General features: G+C 42.3%; 1 protein-coding gene across 2 annotated transcripts in view; it reads left to right on the top strand.

The window, feature by feature from the left end:
- SLC25A17 (solute carrier family 25 member 17) overlaps window positions 1–19,640 on the top strand; it is a 41,099-nt gene that overhangs the window by 10,535 nt on the left and 10,924 nt on the right. Inside the window, exons 2-4 of one of the 2 annotated variants that reach the window (XM_036300267.1) lie at window positions 3,610–3,670; window positions 6,771–6,837; window positions 8,483–8,634. In XM_036300267.1, the coding sequence (XP_036156160.1) occupies window positions 3,610–3,670; window positions 6,771–6,837; window positions 8,483–8,634 (280 nt within the window). Of the gene's footprint in view, window positions 1–3,609; window positions 3,671–6,306; window positions 6,351–6,770; window positions 6,838–8,482; window positions 8,635–19,640 lie in introns of those variants that run through there. The other variant, XM_036300268.1, reaches the window with a different exon arrangement.

Genomic DNA, 19,640 nt, shown 5'->3' with positions numbered 1-19,640 from the left:
CTGGTTCCCACCCCATCCTCTGCCCTTATCCCCGCCCCATCCTCATCCATAGGTGTATGATTTTTGTCCAGTCTTTTCCCGCCCCCCCACACCCCTTCCCCCCGGCCCAAGAATTGTCAGTCCACTCCCTTTCTATGCCCCTGATTCTATTGTATTCACCAGTTTATTCTGTTCACCAGATTTTTTATTCACTTGATTTTTAGATTCACTTGTTGATAGATATGTATTTGTTGTTCATAATTTGTATCTTTACCTTTTTCTTCTTCTTCCTCTTCTTAAAGAATACCTTTCAGCATTTCATATAATACTGGTTTGGTGGTGATGAACTCCTTTAGCTTTTTCTTCTCTGTGAAGCTCTTTATCTGACCTTCAATTCTGAATGATAGCTTTGCTGGATAAAGTAATCTTGGTTGTAGGTTCTTGCTATTCATCACTTGAATATTTCTTGCCACTCCCTTCTGGCCTGCATAGTTTCTGTTGAGAAATCAGCTGACAGTCGTATGGGTACTCCCTTGTAGGTAACTGAGTTTCTTTCTCTTGCTGCTTTTAAGATTCTCTCTTTGTCTTTTGCTCTTGGCATTTTAATTATGATGTGTCTTGGTGTGGTCCTCTTTGGATTCCTTTTGTTTGGGGTTCTCTGCGCTTCCGGGACTTGTAAGTCTTTCACCAGGTAGGGGAAGTTTTTTGTCATTATTTCTTCAAATAGGTTTTCAATATCTTGCTCTCTCTTCTGGCACCCCCATAATTTGGATGTTGGTACGCTTGAAGTTATCCCAGAGGCTCCTTACACTATCTTCATATGTTTTTCTTTTTGCTTTTCTGGTTGGGTGTTTTTTGCTGCTTCGTATTTCAAATCTTTGACTTGATTCTTGCGATCCTCTAGTCTGCTGTTGGATCTCTGTATATTATTCTTTATTTCAGTCAGTGTATGCTTAATTTCTAATTGGTCCTTTTTCATATCCTCGAGGGTTGCACTAGATTTATCGAGGGTCTCACTAAATTTATTGGAAGTTTCTAGAAAATTCTTGAAAAACCTTATAACCATGGTTTTGAACTCTATATCCAGTAGTTTGCTTTCCTCCATTTCTGTCATTTGTGACCTGTTTCTTTGTCTCCGCATTTTGGCTGCTTCCCTGTGTTGATAGAGTGGCTTTCTGTGCTAGGTGTCCTATAGGGCCCAGTGGCTCAGCCTCCCCAATTACCTGAGGTAGACACTCTTGGTGCACCCCTTTGTGGGCTTTGTGCACAGTCTTGTTGTAGTTAAGCCTTAATTGTTGTAGGTATCACTGGGAGGAATTGACCTCCAGGCCAATTGGCTGTGAGAATCAGCTGTATCTACTGTGGGAGAACTTCTGTGCTGGAGACACCCTTCTGGGGCAAGACTTGCTTCAGTGGGGCTTTGGTGCTCACTGAGTCTACCCCCTGAGTGTGTCCCTTATGAATCTGAGGAGTTGTGATCTGGTTGGTCCCACTCTGACCACTGGGTACACTTGCTCTTGGATCTCTAAGGAGATGTTAATTTAGCCTCTGCCTGAGGCTACCCAGCAGGAGCTACAGAGAAATCTGCAGATTCCTCTTCTTTGTTTGGGGTTTGGAAGTGCCCAGATGAGGCCCAGCTGGGAAGCAATGCAAGCTGCTGTGGGGCCTTGGGCCTTCTTTTGGATGTTCTGGGTCTCTCTGACCCAGCTATAGTTTGTTAGGTAATTTTAGATTGCAAAGGGCCAGGCCATTCATATGCAAAAGCCTCTGCGCATAGCTTGGGTGGGGTGGGGTCTCAGGGAATCAACAGAGCAGAGCAAACAGCTATGGCTGATCCTCAGCCCTGCCCTAAGAGGCCCCGGGTCTCAGTGTCCCGCGGTAATCGCTGCAAGCACCTCTGAGAGAAAGCTGCCCTCGAGTTCCGCCCACTGCCAGACAGTCCAGTTTCTCCCCGTATGAGTCTGGGTCCCCAGACACTCGCCCGGAACTAGAGTTCAGAGCCGTCGGGAGCATGTGTCTCCCTCCCGATTGAAAAAGACAACCATGTCCTCAGTTGCCAGCCCTTTCCGCATGAGCCTCCTCTGAGTCTCAGTGTGCTTTTCTCTTTCCTTCTAGTTGTAGAATTTCCACTCAGCCAGCCTTCCTGTGGTTCTGGATGACTTACGTTTTGTCTTTTAGTTGTAGTTTTGAAGTGGTTGTGCGAGGCAGCAATTTCAGGTGTTTACCTATGCCGCCATCTTGGTTTCTCTCCTATTTATTTATTTCTCACCAGAGAATATGTTTGTTGATGAGAGAGAGAGAGAGAGAGAGAGAGACATCAGTGTGAGAGAGAAACATTGATCTATTACCTCCCGTACATGCCCCAACTGGGTATCGAACTCAAAATCTAGGTATGTGCCCTGACTGGGAATCCAACCCATGATCTTTTTGGTGTTCAGGACGGTGCTCCAACCAGCTGAGCCACCTGGCCGGAGCTGGCTGACCTATTTATATAGATAAGAGACCTAGTAAATTTTTGTTTATTGTACTTAACCATTATTCGATCAGTAGCCTAAAACTTGACTTCTGGCTGAGAATATATACCACCAGTGGGCCTGCATCTGGGTTGAGAACCATAAACCCAGGAGAGATTTCGTGTGTATAATTTCATCCCTAACTACATGCTTGTTTTTATTTGTAGGATCTTATGAATGGAAAGTCTGGCTGTTGGCTTCTTTTTTTTTCCTTGATCATTTTTTCATTGTGTTATCTTGGATGAATTATTTATGTAATTTCTAGTAAAGAGATTGTATCTATTTTATTTAAAGCACAGCAAACAAAATTATAAAGAATAATATGATAAGCCAGTCAGAGAAAGGCAAATACCATATGATCTCACTTATACGTGGAATCTAATGAACAAAATAAAGTGATGAACAAAATAGAAATAGAGGCATAGATACTTTGGAACAAACTGACAGCTGTCAGAGGGGAAGGGAAGGGGGGACTGGATGAAAGAAGATGAAGAGATTAGTCAAAGAACATATATGCATAACTCATAGATACAGACAATAGTGTGATGGCCAGAGGGAAGGGGATTGGGGATTAGGTGGCTGTGGGGGAGGTGAGCATTGAGACATCTGTAATAGTGTCAACAATAAAAAAGTAAAAAAAAAAAATAATAATTTTTTAAAAAGAACAATATGGTTCTTACGCTTTTACTTTGTGGTGAATATCTTGATTGAACACGGAGAATAGAAATAGTTATTTGTATGATTATTGGATATTTTGATTCCAGTGGATAAGAATAGCAGCTGACCTGTGAAAGATTACAAATCCATTTACCTGTTATCTTTGACAAGTGTCCTAGGTTCCAAACCCTTAAGATTATCATCGCTAGGGAACCACCACAAGCTTTTTCAATATCAGAGAGAGAGAAATATATTTCTTCCAGAAAATGTAATACTTCTGTTTAGGTACATAACTATAGAAGTGTGAACAATAATAATCCCAATAGGTTAAAATGTTGCATGTATTTGTTCACTGAAAACTTAATTTGACCCATTGTTAATAGTGAACTTTTGTTCCTTTAAAAGTTATGGCTCATTGCCTTGTGATGTGTAATGCCTAAAGCCTTTTTAAACGTTTCAGGGCAGCGTGACAGCAATGACAGTGTTTTTTCCTTTGGATACAGCTCGACTTCGACTTCAAGGTGAGTATCTTTTGTAGAGTCAGGAAGCAATCATATTTTTCTAGTAAGTTCTAAAATAACACAAAGACATTCTGTTTCATTAGAGATCCATTGTCCATTTTCACTGACACTTTAAATACTCATCATTGCTATTTCCTAATTAATTGAGAGAGGTTCATGGATCAGTCATTCTATTCTGAGACAACCTGGTTGGGCTTGCATTAATAGTTTTGAATCGTTGCGATTATTTCTAATAAAATGACTTTTAAAAGGCACAGTGGAGAGTTTTTGCTGGGGATGGATTTTCTCAAAAGAGAAGAGAGAGTAGGAAACATAGTGGAGCCAAATACCCAAACCTATGCCAAAATGTACATGAAGAGATAAGAGTAAGATGAGTTTTGTGTTTTTTTTAAAATATATTTTATTGATTTTTTACAGAGAGGAAGGGAGAGAGAGAGTTAGAAACACTGATGAGAGAGAAACATTGATCAGCTGCCTCCTGCACATCTCCTCCTGGGGATGTGCCTGCAACCCAGGTACATGCCCTTGACCGGAATCGAACCTGGGACCTTTTAGTCCAAAGGCCGATGCTCTATCCACTGAGCCAAACCGGTTTTGGCTAAGATGAGTTTTGAATAAACTAATTCCTATGTTATAACCCTTCATGACTACTATTTTTAATTAATTTTAGAGTCTTAGGATAGATAATAATTTCATCTGACTCAACTCAAAAAACAAAGTATTAAAAATATATACAGTACAGTAAAAAATTTCACTTTAGTCTTCCCCCTTTTTCCTTTTTTCTTCCCTGCAGATAATGTCCTTATTAGTTTCTCAAATAGTTTTGCAGAGTTTCTTTATGGAGTAACAAGCAAATAAGAATATATATTCTTTTCTTGCTGGGGTCCTGCCCCAGCAGGTCCAGGGGTCCCCAAAGGTGTGGACGGAGTCGGCGAAGAAGGAATGACACAGAGACAGCGTTCAGTTGATCAGCAGCCTAGCCAGGATCTCTAACCAGGATCTCCAGCCAAGTTCTGGTCTGGATCTCCAGCGAAGTTCTGTGTCCATGTTCTCTTGCTAGGTTCTCCAGCCAGGTTCTCCAGCCAAGTTCTGGTCTGGATCTCCAGAGAGGTTCTGCTCTGGATCTCCAGCGAAGTTCTGGTTAGGATCTCCAGCCAGGTTCTGGCGCCATGTTCTCTTGCTAGGTTCTCCAGGTTCTCCAGCCAGGTTCAGTCACCAGGTTCTAGTCAGGTTCTCTTGCAAATTTCTGTAGTCAGGTTCAGTCCAGGATCTTTTGCCATGTTCTCTCCAGCGAAGTTCTTCTGTCTCTAGGTTCTGTGTAGGTTCTGTCTTCTAAGTTCTGTCTTCTAAGTTCTGTCTCTTTCTGTCTTGTTACATCTGTATTTATACCAGTTGATTCAATCCTATCAATCTCTATTACAAAGGTTAGAGCGTCTCTTATCTCCATTCCAGGGAGTAAAGATTATGTAGCTTAAGCATGATTGTTTGTAGTTAAAGTGATTAATTACCTGCCTGGCACTTTTTTTTTTTTTTTTTTTTTAATATATTTTATTGATTTTTTACAGAGAGGAAGGGAGAGAGATAGAGAGTTAGAAACATCGATGAGAGAGAAACATCGATCAGCTGCCTCCTGCGCATCTCCCACTGGGGATGTGCCCGCAACCCAGGTACATGCCCTTGACCGGAATCGAACCCGGGACCCCTCAGTCCACAGGCCGACGCTCTATCCACTGAGCCAAACCGGTTTCGGCACCTGCCTGGCACTTTGTTGAGGGGTTTTATTCCCTCCCTAACTTCAGGGGAAAATCCCTACCTGGGGAAGCAACCTTTCTCAGAGAGGAGACCTTGGTTAAAACACATAGTGCCAAGGTGAGCAAACATATTAAGAACAGTATGCCATATATGCCAGGTCCCTTGAAACAGCAAGGATGGACGGGCTCCCGGCATTTTCTTCCTTATGCCAGAAGCATACTTTTCCCACAGTTCTGTACCTTGCATTTTTCACTTAGCAGCATATTTTGGATACCTTCCAAATCAGTACATTGGGAGCCTCTTCTAACTGTAGAATGATCCATGGTGTGGATACACCATAACCTATTTACCAACCCCACCCCCCACCCCCGCCCCCAATTGGAGATTCTTGGGTTGGTTGGTTCTTTTGTAGAATAGATTTATTCATATGCCACTGTTTCTGTAAATTCTATGAAATAAATTCCTAGAAGTGGGCTTGCTGATCAAAGGATAAATGTGTTTTTAATTTTGATAGCTATTGCCAGATTCCTTCTATATAGGTTTCCTAATTTGCTATCGTATAAGCCATATAGGTACCAATTTAATTATTTTTTGTTGTTGTTTTTGTTCATCCTCACCTGAGGATATTTTCTCCATTGATTTTTAGAGAGAGTGGAAGGGAGAGAGCACAAGGCTAAAAGTTTGGAAACTTGAGGGTTTGTTTTTTTTTTCTTTAATTGATTTTTAGAGAGAGAGGAAGGAAGAGTAAGAGAGAGAAAGATTGACGTGAGAATGAGCCATCGATGGGCTGCCTCTAGCACACCCTCTACCAGGGATCAAGCTGGCAACCTGGGCATGTGCCCTGCCTGGGAATCGAACCGGCAGTATTTCAGTGCACTGGACGATGCCCAACCAACTGAGCAACATTGGTCAGAGCTGGAAACTTGAGGTGTTTTTTTTTTTCTTTTTTTGAAAGTTTGAGTTTTAATCCTGACTTTGCTACCAATCACGTGTCCTTCACAGCTTTTGTTTCTACAGCCTTTTCTCTAGAAGGGAGATGATAGTTTATTTCCTCTCTATAAGATGTTAAGATAAAAATGAGAATATGTAACTTGGGGCGGGGGGGACAAAAGAGCCTTATGAATATAAGAAATAAATTTCTTTTTTAAAATTTTATCTTTATTGAAAATATTACAGATATCCCCTCCCTGTTCCTCCCCCCCCCCCCCCCCCGCATTAAACCCCTTCAGCCTACCCCTGCCGCCCCCCAAGGAATAAATTTCTTTTGTCACATCTTTTACTATGGGTATTAGGTATTGAATTAAAATGCTATGATCCATGAATAACAGACATATTTTTCCTCTTGTAGTTGATGAGAAAAGAAAGTCCAAAACTACACACATGGTGCTCCTGGAGATCATTAAAGAAGAAGGCCTGTGAGTACTACCACCTTCACCTTTGTTAGAAAAGCACCTCCCTAGGAGATTCACAGCCTACACTCCTTTCTGTACGTTCTCATAGCCTTGTAGTGTGAATTTGTAAATACTTGACTGGTAAGTAAAGTCCTGTGGTTCGCCATTTTGAATCTTAATTGTAGAGTCTTCCATGAAATCAATATTTTGTTTTTTGTACAGTAAACTGAAGAAGGTAATAGTTGTGTAGTTCATTCCTATCAGGTGCATCTAGGTTATGTACTACTTTTAACTTTTTATTTGGAAATAATTTCAAATTTACAAAAAGTTGCAAAACTTGATTACTAGTATGTGCTTTACCCAGATTCACCTATTGTTAATAATTTTTTTTTTTTGTCATTGGCTCATGCATTCTTTCCTCCTTTTCTCTCTCCTTCCTTTTCTCTCTGTACCACACACACACCATACACAGATTTTTTTCAAATTATTTTAGAATAAGTTTCATACATCAAAACCCTTTACCCTTATGACATTGACTTTTTTAAAAGTTTTTTTCAATATGGTTTTATTGATTTTTAAAGAGAGAGGAAGGGAGGGAGAGAGAAACATCGATGTAAGAGAGAAACATGGATCGATGGTTGCTTCCTACATGTACCCCCACTGGGGATCAAGCCAGTAACCCAGGCATGTGCTCTGACTGGGAATTGAACTGGCGACCTTTTGGTGCACAGGATGACACTCAATCAACTGAGTCACACAGGGCTGCCATTGACACTTTTAAAGAATATAGTCAGTCTTCCTCCCACTTTTAAAAAATAAAATGCTGCTTATTTTAAGTCTGCCTCATGTTTCTTCATGATTAGATGAGGCTATGTATTCTGCGCCTCATCTTTATTAGTTATTCATGATTTTTTAAAAATATGATAAGAATCATTTATTGACTGCCTCCTACCCATCCCCTACTGAGGATCATGATCCAGCCTGAAGCTGGGGCATGTGCCCTGACCGGGAATCTAACTGTGACCTCCTGGTTCAGAGGTCAATGCTCAACTACTGAGCCACACCTGCTGGGCTAATCATGATTTTTTTAGATTTGAGTTAGCCACTGAATAATTTTGTTTCCTCTGTTGCAATTATAAGTACTCTCTGAGCAGTTACTTTAGTTAGTATCAATATAGACTCAGAAATTTCTGTTTTACTAGTGATTTACAATTGATTACTATACTTTATTATTTTGGTGCTCAAATTGTTCCAGGTTTGACCAGTGGGAATCCCTTAGTCTGGTTCCTATACTCTTATAATATGCCCCCACCACTTTTTTTGCACTTATATTCTATATTTACTTTATTTTAAATATTATTGCTCTGTAATAAAATGTGAATGATGCTGTATTAGCTAACAGCCATGAAGAAATTATCTTTAGTATTACTAAAGGAAAGCAGTAAACAAGCCATTGAAAGTTTATTGTTTCTTTGGTGTCATTGGTGCTAGAAAAGATTTCTTGGTTTGGGCATCCTTCAAAATGTAAGATGTGTATAATGTAAAGTACATTGTAGTGCAGGAGTGAACTTTGAAAATATGTGAATGATAATCAGCCTTTCCTAGGACTTAATTCATTTCTAGTGGCTTTTGTCCATCATCTTTATTTTACTTATTGTTTTTTCCCTAGCCTGGCCCCATATCGAGGATGGTTTCCAGTTATCTCCAGTCTCTGCTGCTCCAATTTTGTCTATTTCTACACTTTTAATAGCCTCAAAACAGTCTGGGTCAAAGGTCAACATTCTACTACTGGAAAAGATCTGGTGGTTGGATTTGTTGCAGGTAACAAAGTTTTCTGAGCATAAAATATTTTTATATCTTAACACTTATTTTGTCCATATATCCTCTATGACAGGGGTGGGCAAACTTTTTGACTCGAGGGCCCCAATGGGTTCTTAAACTGGACTGGAGGGCCTGAACAAAAGCATGGATGGAGTGTTTGTGTGAACTAATATAAATTCAAAGTAAACATCATTACATAAAAGGGTACGGTCTTTTTTTTTTCAATAGTTTTATTCATTTCAAACGAGCTGGATCTGGCCCGTGGGCCGTAGTTTGCCCACGGCTGCTCTATGAGGTTATTTTAGCACAGAGTTATGCTACAAAGAATATAATTAGTTTGCTGACTTGGCTGTGTGTGTGTGTGTGTGTGTGTGTGTGTGTGTGTGTGTGTGTGTGTGTGTTAAAAGCACATAACATAAAATTTACCATCCTAATAATTTTAAACTGTATACTTTAGTAGTAAGTTTCTGTACATTGATGTGAAACTGATCTCCAGAACATTGTCATCTGACAAATGCGAAACACGTGACTAGACCCATTAAACAACTCCCCTTTCTCTCCCCCAGCCCCTAGTAACCACCATTCTACTTTCATTTGACTACCTTAGATGCCTCATATAAGTGGAATCATACAGTATTTAAATTTTTGTGACTGGCTTATTTTACTCAGCATAATGCCCTCAAGGTTCATTCATTTTATAGGATATAAAAGGATTTCCTTCCTTTTTAAGGCTGAATAATATTCTGTTGTATGTGTATATACCACGTTTTGTTTATCCATTCATCTGTTGATGAATATTTAGATTGTTTCCACCTCTTGGCTACTGTGAATGGTTGCTGATATGAAAATGGGTTGTGCAAATACCTCTTTGAGTCCCTGCTTTCAATTCTTTTGGATATTTACTCAGTAACTCTTTTTTAAATTTTGTGAGGAACCACCATCCTGTTTTCCACAGCAATTGTGCCATTTTATAATTCCACCAGCAGTGCACAGCAGTTCCATTTTCTCCACATCCTCGCCAACACTTGTTATTTTGTTGTTGTTTTTTTGTTTTTGATAGAAGCCATCCTAATGAATATGAAGTGACATTTCACTGTGGTTTTGATTTGCATTTCTCTCATTTTTCATTTGTTTGTTGGCTTTTCATAAATTGAGTGATTTGATTTTTTTCTTGTTGAGCTGTAGGTATGTCTTCTTTATATATTCTGGATATTAGCCCTTATCAGATATATGATTTGCAAATATTTTCTAAACTGCATCCAGCGCGGCCAGTGATGAACTTGAGGAGGGGCGGTGAAGGATTAAAGAAAATAGACAAGAGAATACAGTTGGGGCCAGATGGATCACTGTGCCTGTATGAGGACATAGTCACACAGCCTGTAAGCGAGTCTTTATTTTATAGTCAGATCACACAAAGCAAAACAAGGGCAAGATGTTTACAGTGTTCTTGCGAATTTCAAATCTTCTTCTTTCCTGTTGTTGCCATCCTCTGAACTCTATCAAGCTTTGTTTAGGCAGCATTGCTGTACCTCCCTCAGCCCACATCCCTTAGCTACCTAGGACTGCAGGGTCGGACTGTAAGGTCAAGCTTATAACCATAGCTTTTTGGCTATAATTGTGCTGGGAGGGCTTTGCGCTCCAGGCTGGGACTTGTATGTGGCTTTGCCACAAGTCAGTCTGAGGCTTGATCCTGTCCTAAGGCTGTAGCCGCTCTCCACAATTTTCTCCTATTTTATAGGCTGCCTTGCACTCTGTTGATTATATTCTTTGATACTCAAAAGTTTTTGTTTGAGTTTTAAGTTTGTACCATTTGTCTTATTTTTGCTTTTTTTTAAAATATATTTTATTGATTTTTTACAGAGAGGAAGGGAGAGAGATAGAGAGTTAGAAACATCGATGAGAGAAACATTGATCAGCTGCCTCCTGCACATCTCCCACTGGGGATGTGCCCGCAACCCAGGTACATGCCCTTGACCGGAATCGAACCTGGGACCCCTCAGTCCGCAGGCCGACGCTCTATCCACTGAGCCAAACCGGTTTCGGCTTATTTTTGCTTTTTTGCTTGTGCTTTTGGTATCATGTCCAAGAAATCATTGCTGAGTCTAATATCATGAAAGCTTTACCTCCTATGTTTTCTTCTAGGAGTTTTATAGTTTTAGGTCTTTTATTTTTCATCCACTTAGATGTATAATAATAATCTGCATATTTGCCTTTATCTTTTACTAGGTAGTGAACCACTTAAAGGCAGAGATTAGAGCCAATTTTTGTATGTGGTATAAGATAAGGGTCCAATTTCATTCTTTTGGATGTAGATAATCCAGTTTTTCTAACACCATTTGTTGATGATACTGTCCTTTCCCCATTGAGTGAGTCTTGGCACCCTTGTGGAAGATCCATTGACCATATACACAAATGTTTATTTCTGAGCTGACTTTGCTTATTTTTATCTTTTTAATCCAGAGAGGAAGATAAGTTATCCCTGCTTAGCAGCCTATACCCAGAATATATGGAAGCTAAGGTTTCTTTTTAAAAAAAGAGGGATTTCAATAACTTCCTTGCTTATTTTCCATATATATATATATATATATATATATATATACACATACACATACACACATACATATACACACACACATACACATATACACATACACACACACTTAAACTGGGGTTCACATGAGATGTTTACATATTAACATGAACAGGACTGGCTACATAATTTGCAGTGCCCAGTACAAAATGAAGATATGGGACTCCTTGTTCACAATTTAGTAAGCATTTCAAGATGGATGACACCAAAGCATTAGACAGGTTGCACATCCATGAAGCCCACCCTGAGTATGAAAGCATTTAGTCAAATGTGACAAAGGTATTTATTGCACAGCCCTAGGTAGTTTGTATCATAATAGTTGTTGATGCTTTAAAGGGTTCATAGCAGGATGAGAGGTCACTTTTGGCTGTGGGGAGAGGGGGGTATCTTTTTAAAAATATGTATATATATATATTTTTTTATTGATTTCAGAGAGGGAGAGAGAGATAGAAATATCAGTGATGAAAGAGAATCATCGATCGGTTGCCACCTACTCGTCCCCTACTGGGGATCGAGCCCACAACCTGGGCACGTGCCCCTGATCAGAATCAAACCGTGACCTCCTGGTTCATAGGTTGACACCCAACCACTGAGCAACAGCGGCCAGGCTGGGGGTGGGTGGGTGGGTGGGGGCATGGTATCTTATACAAACCAATGGCTCTTGAATTAAGCCTTCATAGGATTAGGCTTAATTAGTAACATTTATAGATGAATAATGACAGTTTCCTGATGAAGGGAATGATAGAGAATTGAGAAAATCCATGTTTAGAACAGTGAGTTCTCTTAGTTAATGAGTGAAGTGAGTATAGGAACATGAACAATAAAATTGTAGAGGTGAGTAGGAGCTAGATTTTAGAAGGCTTTGGATTCTTGTTATCTGAGACTTCAGAGCTACTAGGGAACCATTAACCTGGTATTGTGAGTATTTAGTTACTGTCTGCCTCTACTTAGTGGAATGGCTCAATGCTTACTCTACTGTATATTAATAGTCTGCATATTTGTCTTTATCTTTCAGTAGGTAGTGAACTGCTTAAAGGCTGAGATTACATTTTTGTTATCTCTTCATCCCTAGTGTTTTAACACAGTGTCTAGTATATGGAAGGTACTGATTAATTGTTGAACAAATGAATGAAATTTAAAGACCTGCTCCTCCTGTATCTTGCAGTTTACTAAGTGGCAACTCTAGTCTTCTACTTGCCCTACCAGAGATCTCAAATTTTCCTCTCTCTCTCTGACCCCACTTCCAGTCTATGAGCAGATCCTGTTGCCTCTCTCTGCATACGGTATCCAGTGCAGCCACTTGTCTCCACTATGACCTGAATCCAAACCACCATAAAATCTTGACTGGATTATCTTCAGAGCCTCCTGGACTGATGTCCTGCTTTCAATTTTGTCCCCTTTAATCTGTCTTCAACATAACAGCCAGTGTGATCATGTTAAAACAAAAGCAAGATCATATTTTTTCTCAGAGCCCTCCAGTTGCTGCTTCCCATCTTGCTCAGAGTAAAAGCCAAAGTCCTTACCTTGTCCTGCAATGCCCAGTGTGACCTGGCCCTCCTAGTCTTCTCTTCACTCACACCACTGCACCACACTGCCTCTTCTCTTTGAGCACCACTGGCATGCTTCTGCCTCAGGGCCCATGTGCCTGCCTTTTCCTCTGCCTGGCAACTGCCTGGCTCACTCCTTCACCTCCTTTAAGGTCTTTCCCCCAAAATGGCCACCATGTCTGAAATAGACACCTCAATAATCTGCCAAAATTTTCTTCTTAACTCTTATTCTCTAACATCCTACATATTTTACTTATCTTGTCTCATTACAGCATTAAAATGTAAGCTTCATGAGGACAGGGATTTTATTTTTTATTTACTGCTCTATCGTCAGCACCTAGAACAGAGTTGATCACATACTAGACACACAATATATGTTTGGTGAGCAGACCATGAATGAATGACTTGCAGAAGAAAGACTGTACTTGTTCTATATTACCCAAAGGAATTGGGCCAGGATAACAGTACACATAAAGTCATTTCAGAGTTGCTAATTCATATCTTAGGTAAAAATCATTTACTAGCTAATGTCATATATGTTTCCAGTTGTTTAAGAACATAGACTTAATATCAATAAAAATAACATTTCTAACAGGGCTTAGAAAAAAATAGATCATTGGGGTAAGAGTTGTCTTTTGAAACTTTCAAAAATAAAGTGAATAATCACTTGGTGATTGGATTAGAACAGTGGTTCTCAACTGAGGCTGCTTTGACCCACAGGGGCCATATGGCAAATGTCTGGAGATAGTTTTGGTTGTCACAACTGGGGGATGCTACTGGCATCTAGTGAGTAGAGGCCAGGAATACTGCTAACCATCTTACACAATGGCACCCCTCACACACACCCAAATAAAGAATTATCTGGCCCAAAATGTCAGTAGTGTCACAGCTGAGACCCTTGGTCAAAAGAGTTTCTGAAGGTAGTGAATTCCTTGGAACTTACTTTTGTGAGTTTTAAACTTCTCCTTATAACATTTTTTATATCTTAATACCTATGCATTCTTACAATAATTAAAATAGCTTTTACTTCCTTCTGTGAGCCCTATCATTGTATTATAGTCACTGTAGAAATAAGTTTCATTATTTCCAAGGAAAACTAGGAACAGTACAGGGGTGGGCAAAAGTAAGTGTACAGGTTGTAAGTATGCAAAACAGAGTTTTTTCTTGTATTATTATAATCATAACCTGCATGTCTTTTTTTTTTTTAATATATTTCTTTATTGATTTCAGAGAGGAAGGGAGGAGAGAGAGATAGAAACATCAGTGATGACAGAGAATCATTGATCGGCTGCCTCCTGCACGCCCCCCACTGGGGATGGAGCCCGCAACCCAGGCATCAAACATGGGACCCTTCAGTCCACAGGCTGACGCTCTATCCACTGAGCCAAGCCAGCTAGGGTGATAACCTGCATGTCTTTTTTCATACAAACAGCTGTAAACCTATTTTTGCCCACCCCTCTATTGTTATTCAAATTCTTCTTGAAACTTAGAAATTTATTTAATTAACTTATTTATTTTCACAGAAGAAAACCCATGTAGCTTGATACCCTGGGGAAGAATTTGGGGAAAGAACCTTACAAATAACTTAAATGAAGAAGATACTGACGATGTTTATACAATTGGGATTTTTAAAAATAGCTATTTTTGAATGCCAGTGATGTTATCATTGTTGTGACAGTTCATGTTCATATTCCTGCCCTCCAACCTTACCTCTGGTAAGGCAGATTTGTTCCTTTTGTATATCTAGTTGCATTCTTTCATAGGGAGACAAATGGTTAGATTTATGGTCTTGATCTGCCATTTTCTTTTTTAAAAAATATGTATTTTATTGATTTTTAGAGAGAGAGGAAGGGAGAAGAGTAGAGAGATAGAAACATCATCGATCAGCTGCCTTCTGCATGCCCCTACTGGGGATCGAGCCTGCAACCCCGGGCATGTGCCCTGACTAGGAATCAAACCAGTAACCTCCTGCTTCCTGGGTAACTGCTCAACCACTGGGCCATACCAGCTGGGCATGATCTGCCGTTTTCTTATGTCAGGGGTCATTGTGCACATTTCCCTGAAGTGCACTTCATTTTTGTTTTCTCTCCTTACCGAAGGAGACTCACTACTGATAAACTATTTGTTTTGAAGATTTCAGAAGTAAATAGCTGTGTTTTAATTATTCCTTGAATCAGTGAATAATTTTAGTGAGTGAGTTCAGTTATTATTCTTCATGTCTTAATTTTGGTTCTGTTTACCTGTAAATGATTTTTACAACAACAACAACAAAAAAAGAAGACAAAGAAAGAAAATAGAATCATTTGAATTGGAAGAAAATCAATCTCCTGTCATGAAGTATTCGTACCCTGTATTCGCATCTTAGAGCTAAAATAACAGCCACAGCCTGGCACTAGAAAAAGACTTTTCTATACAGACTCATAAATAAGCAGACAGCATTCTTTATCCTTCAGCCTTATCTTTAATGCTTTAGTAAGAGTTAGAATCACTCACCATGACCATTTATAGTTGTTTTTCCAACTTGAAATGTTGTCCTTTGCTTGATAACAGAGGGTGTAAGTTTCCAATAAAGTTTCGAATCCTCAAGTATTTTGAGTGCCTTTTCCAAGAACTCATAAAATTATAGTGTTTAAGAAATACCTCTCTATCTATTTTGGCTTAGAGGATGAACAGAGTACTTGAACTTCTCAGATAAAAAGCTTTGAAATACAAAATGTTCTTACAAGGATTTTATATTCTCTTTAAATGATGTAGTGCATTTTTGTACTTGAGATTGTCCTTAGGACCCTCTTAGTCTTTCAACTCGTGTTAATAAAAGGAATATGAAAACAGAATTTTAAACAATGGTTAAATATTAATCTTGGCTGCCTTGCCTCTGACATGTTTTCTGTGTGCCCACCCCTTGAATAGAACATGAAGGAAATTTTGATTTCTAAAGAATTTATTTAATAGGCAACCTATTTTATTTGTTTTGAAATATATGTAGTGCTACCCTAATTGGTTTGGCTCAGTGGATAAAGCCTTGGCCTGCGAATTGAAGGGTTCCAGGTTCGATTCCGGTCAAGGGCACATGCCTGGGTTGGGGGCTCGATACCCAGTGGGGGCATGTGCAGGAGGCAGCCAATCAATGGTTCCCTCTTATCACTGATGTTTCTATCTTCCTCTCCCTCTCTCTTCCTCTCTGAAATCAATAATATATATATATATATATATATATATATATATATATATATATATATATATGAAAGTTACGTAGTGCTAGATAGACATGAGCAGAGCAAGGACAATGGGCCCGGTACAGAAACTCGCCAGGGTAGAAAGCCCCAGATGCCTAGCAAGGGGCAAAATTGGGAAAACAAGAACCTTGCCTCCAAGGTAACCTATCTTCCCCTAGCACAGTGGTCAGCAAACTCATTAGTCAACAGAGCCAAATATCAACAGTACAACGATTGAAATTTCCTTTGAGAGCCAAAGTTTTTAAACTTAAACTATATAGGTAGGTACATTGTTATTAACCTAATTAGGGTACTCCTAAGCTGGCCTTTGCTAAAAACGTCCTCAATCTGATTGAGGTACATTCGCTGAGGTCGACCCCTTCCAACTCTCCCATCCACACTTGTCTTGTATACTTGTTTCGTCTATCTCCTTTCGTTCATCCTCTCTATATGTCCAAACCATCTCAACATACCTTTCTCAATCCTTGACACTACATCTTCTTTCACTCCACAATGTTCCCTAAAATTAACTTAATAAACTTTACTTAAAGTTTTAAGTCAACTTCACACTGTACGTGTGCGCCTGCATGTGGTATTTTGTGGAAAAGCCACACTCAAGGGGCCAAAGAGCCCATGTGGCTCGCGAGCCGCAGTTTGCCGACCACTGCCCTAGCATATCCGTCGTCATGCAGTTTAGACCTCCTGACCTTTTCCTCCCTAAAGATTACATCCAAGCCACAGTTGTATTTCAGCCCTAGGCCCAGAAAAGCAGCAAAACCAGACCAGCAACCCCGTGGCTGACCTCAGGACCAGCTGATTGATTGGCTGGCACCACCCATGTCCTGGTGCCAGCCAATCAATCAGTGGAGACCACAACCCTGAAAGGACATACCTGGAAAGCTGCTGAATATTCTATTACCATCTCCCCTGGGACCGCCCCTAAAATCTCCACCCTTAAAACCCTTTGGCTGGAGGGAGCACACCTGTGCCCTTCCCTTTCCCTCCCTCCCCCCACTCTCCAAGGATCACTACCTTGTCATTCCCTTCTCCCTCTCTTCCCCCACAGGCATGCATCCCCTAACCTCTAAGGGACCCCATGAGACTTGCAACCAGGGGAGCAATGGGCAGCAGCAGCTCATCCCAGGCTAACCCCCTGAACCTGTCTCCAAGGCCCCCTTCTCTTTGACTTCTCAGTGAGCCAAAGCAGCCCAGCCTAGGCTTTCCTGTTGCCTAAGTATATTTTTCCTGCCATCATCGACCCTATGTCCCCTTGGCTCATGCTGTGCAGCCCTTTCCTTTGGATATCCCATCCTCCATCTCTTTTCTCTAAATAAAGTAAAATTTTCTTTAATCACCGTCTGAGATGGCTATTTAGCCTGCCTGTATGTACCATCACACCATCCATGTTAATCTTTCTTGTACACTGTGCCTGCCTATAGTATCCATGACTCTTGTGATCTCTGCTTCTGAACACTCCTGTCTTCATCTATAAAAAATGCAGTTTGCTCAGTAGTACTTTTTAGTCTGGTTTTGCTAGCTATTGATTTTTCTGTTAAGTGATGTGTACCATGCATTGAATAGGAATCCTATCTAATAAAAGAGAAACATGGTAATTATCCGTACCTCCACTACCCTTCCCATTGGCTAATCAGGGCGATATGCAAATTAACTGCCAGCCAAGATGGCGGCCGGCAACCAGGCAGCTTGAAGTGAACATGAGGCTTGCTTGCTTCAGTGACGGAGGACTCCAGCGTACCCCGCCTGCCACTGCCGGCCTCTGAGCTTGCAGTTTGAAACATTGTTACAAATATAGAAGCTAAACAAAACCCCAGAAACCTGCTTTCAGCCAGCCGGGATCTCAGAGCTGGAGTTGAAACAGTGTTTCGATTATAGAACCCAAACAAACCAGATACCTGCTTTCAGCAGCTGAGGCCTAAGAGCTGGAGCCAAGCCTCAGAGCTAAAGCTGGCCCAGAATAAAAAAAGAAAAAGAAAAAAAGGAGCGGTTGGGAGCTTCAGTCACCCGCCAGCCTGAAAACAGCCCTCAGCCCCTCACCCAGACTGGCCAGGCACCCCAGTGGGGACCCCCACCCTGAAGGGTGTGTGACCAGCTGCAAACAGCCATCATCCCCTCATCCACGCTGGCCAGGCACCCCAGTGGGGACCCCCACCCTGATCCAGGACACCCTTCAGGGCAAACCAGCCGACTCCCACCCATGAACCAGGCCTCCATCCTATATAGTACAAGGGTAATATGCCTCCCAGCACCGGGATCAGCGGAGCCGTGAGGCCTCCCGGCACTGGGATCAGCGTGACAGGGGGCAGCGCCCAAACCCCCTGATCGCCCTGCGGCTCTGTGTGTGACAGGGGGCAGGGCCACAACCTCCCTATCCGCTCTGCTCTGTTTGTGATGAGGGAAGGCACCCCAACCCCCTGATTAGCCCTGCTCTGTGCCTGATGGGGGGAACTCCCCAACCCCCTGATCGCCCTGCGGCTCTGTGTGTGACAGGGTGTGGTGCCCCAACCCCCTGATCGGCCCAGCTCTGTGTGTGACAGGTTGCGGCGCCCCAACCCCTCCCCCCCCCCACGGGCCCTGCTCTGTGTGTGACGGGGTAGAGCCATAACCTTCCCATCGGCCCTGCCCTGAGTGTGACAGGGTGCGCCACCCCAACCCCCTGATCCGCCCTGCTCTGTGTGTGACGGGGTGGTGCCCAACTCCCCTATCAGACCTACTCTGTGAGTGACGGGGGGAGCTCCTCAACCCCCTGATTGGCCCTGCTCTGTGCGTGACAGTGGGGAGCTCCCCAACCCCCTGATCGACCCTGCTCTGTGAGTGACAGGGTACAGAGCCCCAACCCCCCGATGAGCCCTGCTCTGTGAGTGACAGGGGGCAGCGCCCCAACCCCCTGATTGGCCCTGCTCTGTGCGTGACGGGGTGGCGCCGCAACCTCCCCATTGACCCTGCCTTGAGTGTGACAGGAGGCGGTGCCCCAACCCCCCAATCGGCCCTACCTTGAGTGTGATTGAGGGTGGCATCGCAACCTCCCGATCCGCCCTGCTCTGTGCATGACGGGGCAGCGCCCCAACTCCCCAATCAGCCCTGCTCTGAGCCCGACCAGGGGCTGCACCTAGGGATTGGGCCTGCCCTCTGCCACCTGGGTGCAGGCCTAAGCCAGCAGGTCGTTATCTCCCGAGGGGTCCCAGACTGTGAGAGGGCACAGGCTGGGCTGAGGGGCTCCTCCCCCCCCCCCCCCGAGTGCACAAATTTTTGTGCACCAGGCCTCTAGTCCTATATAATAAAAGCCTAATATGCTAAGTGTCCGGTTGTCCTGTTGGCCATTCAACCAATCAAAGCGTACTATGCTAATGATATGCTAAGGCCACTCAACTGCTCGCTATGACGTGCTCTGACCACCGGGGGCAGACAGTCGACCAGTCGCTATGACATGCACTGACCACCAGGGGGCAGATGCTCTGACTGGTAGGTTAGCTTGCTGCTGGGGTCCAGCTGATCAGGACTGAGCGAGACAGGCCATCCTGGAGCCCTCCTGCTGTCCCTCCCTGGCTGGCCAACCTCCCCCTGTCCCTCCCTGACCCTGATCGTGCATTGGTGGGGTCCCTTGGCCTGGCCTGCACCCTCTCGCAATCTGGGCTG

This window comes from Myotis myotis, unplaced genomic scaffold (assembly GCF_014108235.1).
Source record: "Myotis myotis isolate mMyoMyo1 unplaced genomic scaffold, mMyoMyo1.p scaffold_m19_p_3, whole genome shotgun sequence".
Classification (NCBI taxonomy): Eukaryota; Metazoa; Chordata; class Mammalia; order Chiroptera; family Vespertilionidae; genus Myotis; species Myotis myotis.
The sequence above is the reverse complement of the archived record's forward strand: the minus strand, read 5'-3'. Positions and strand labels throughout refer to the sequence as shown.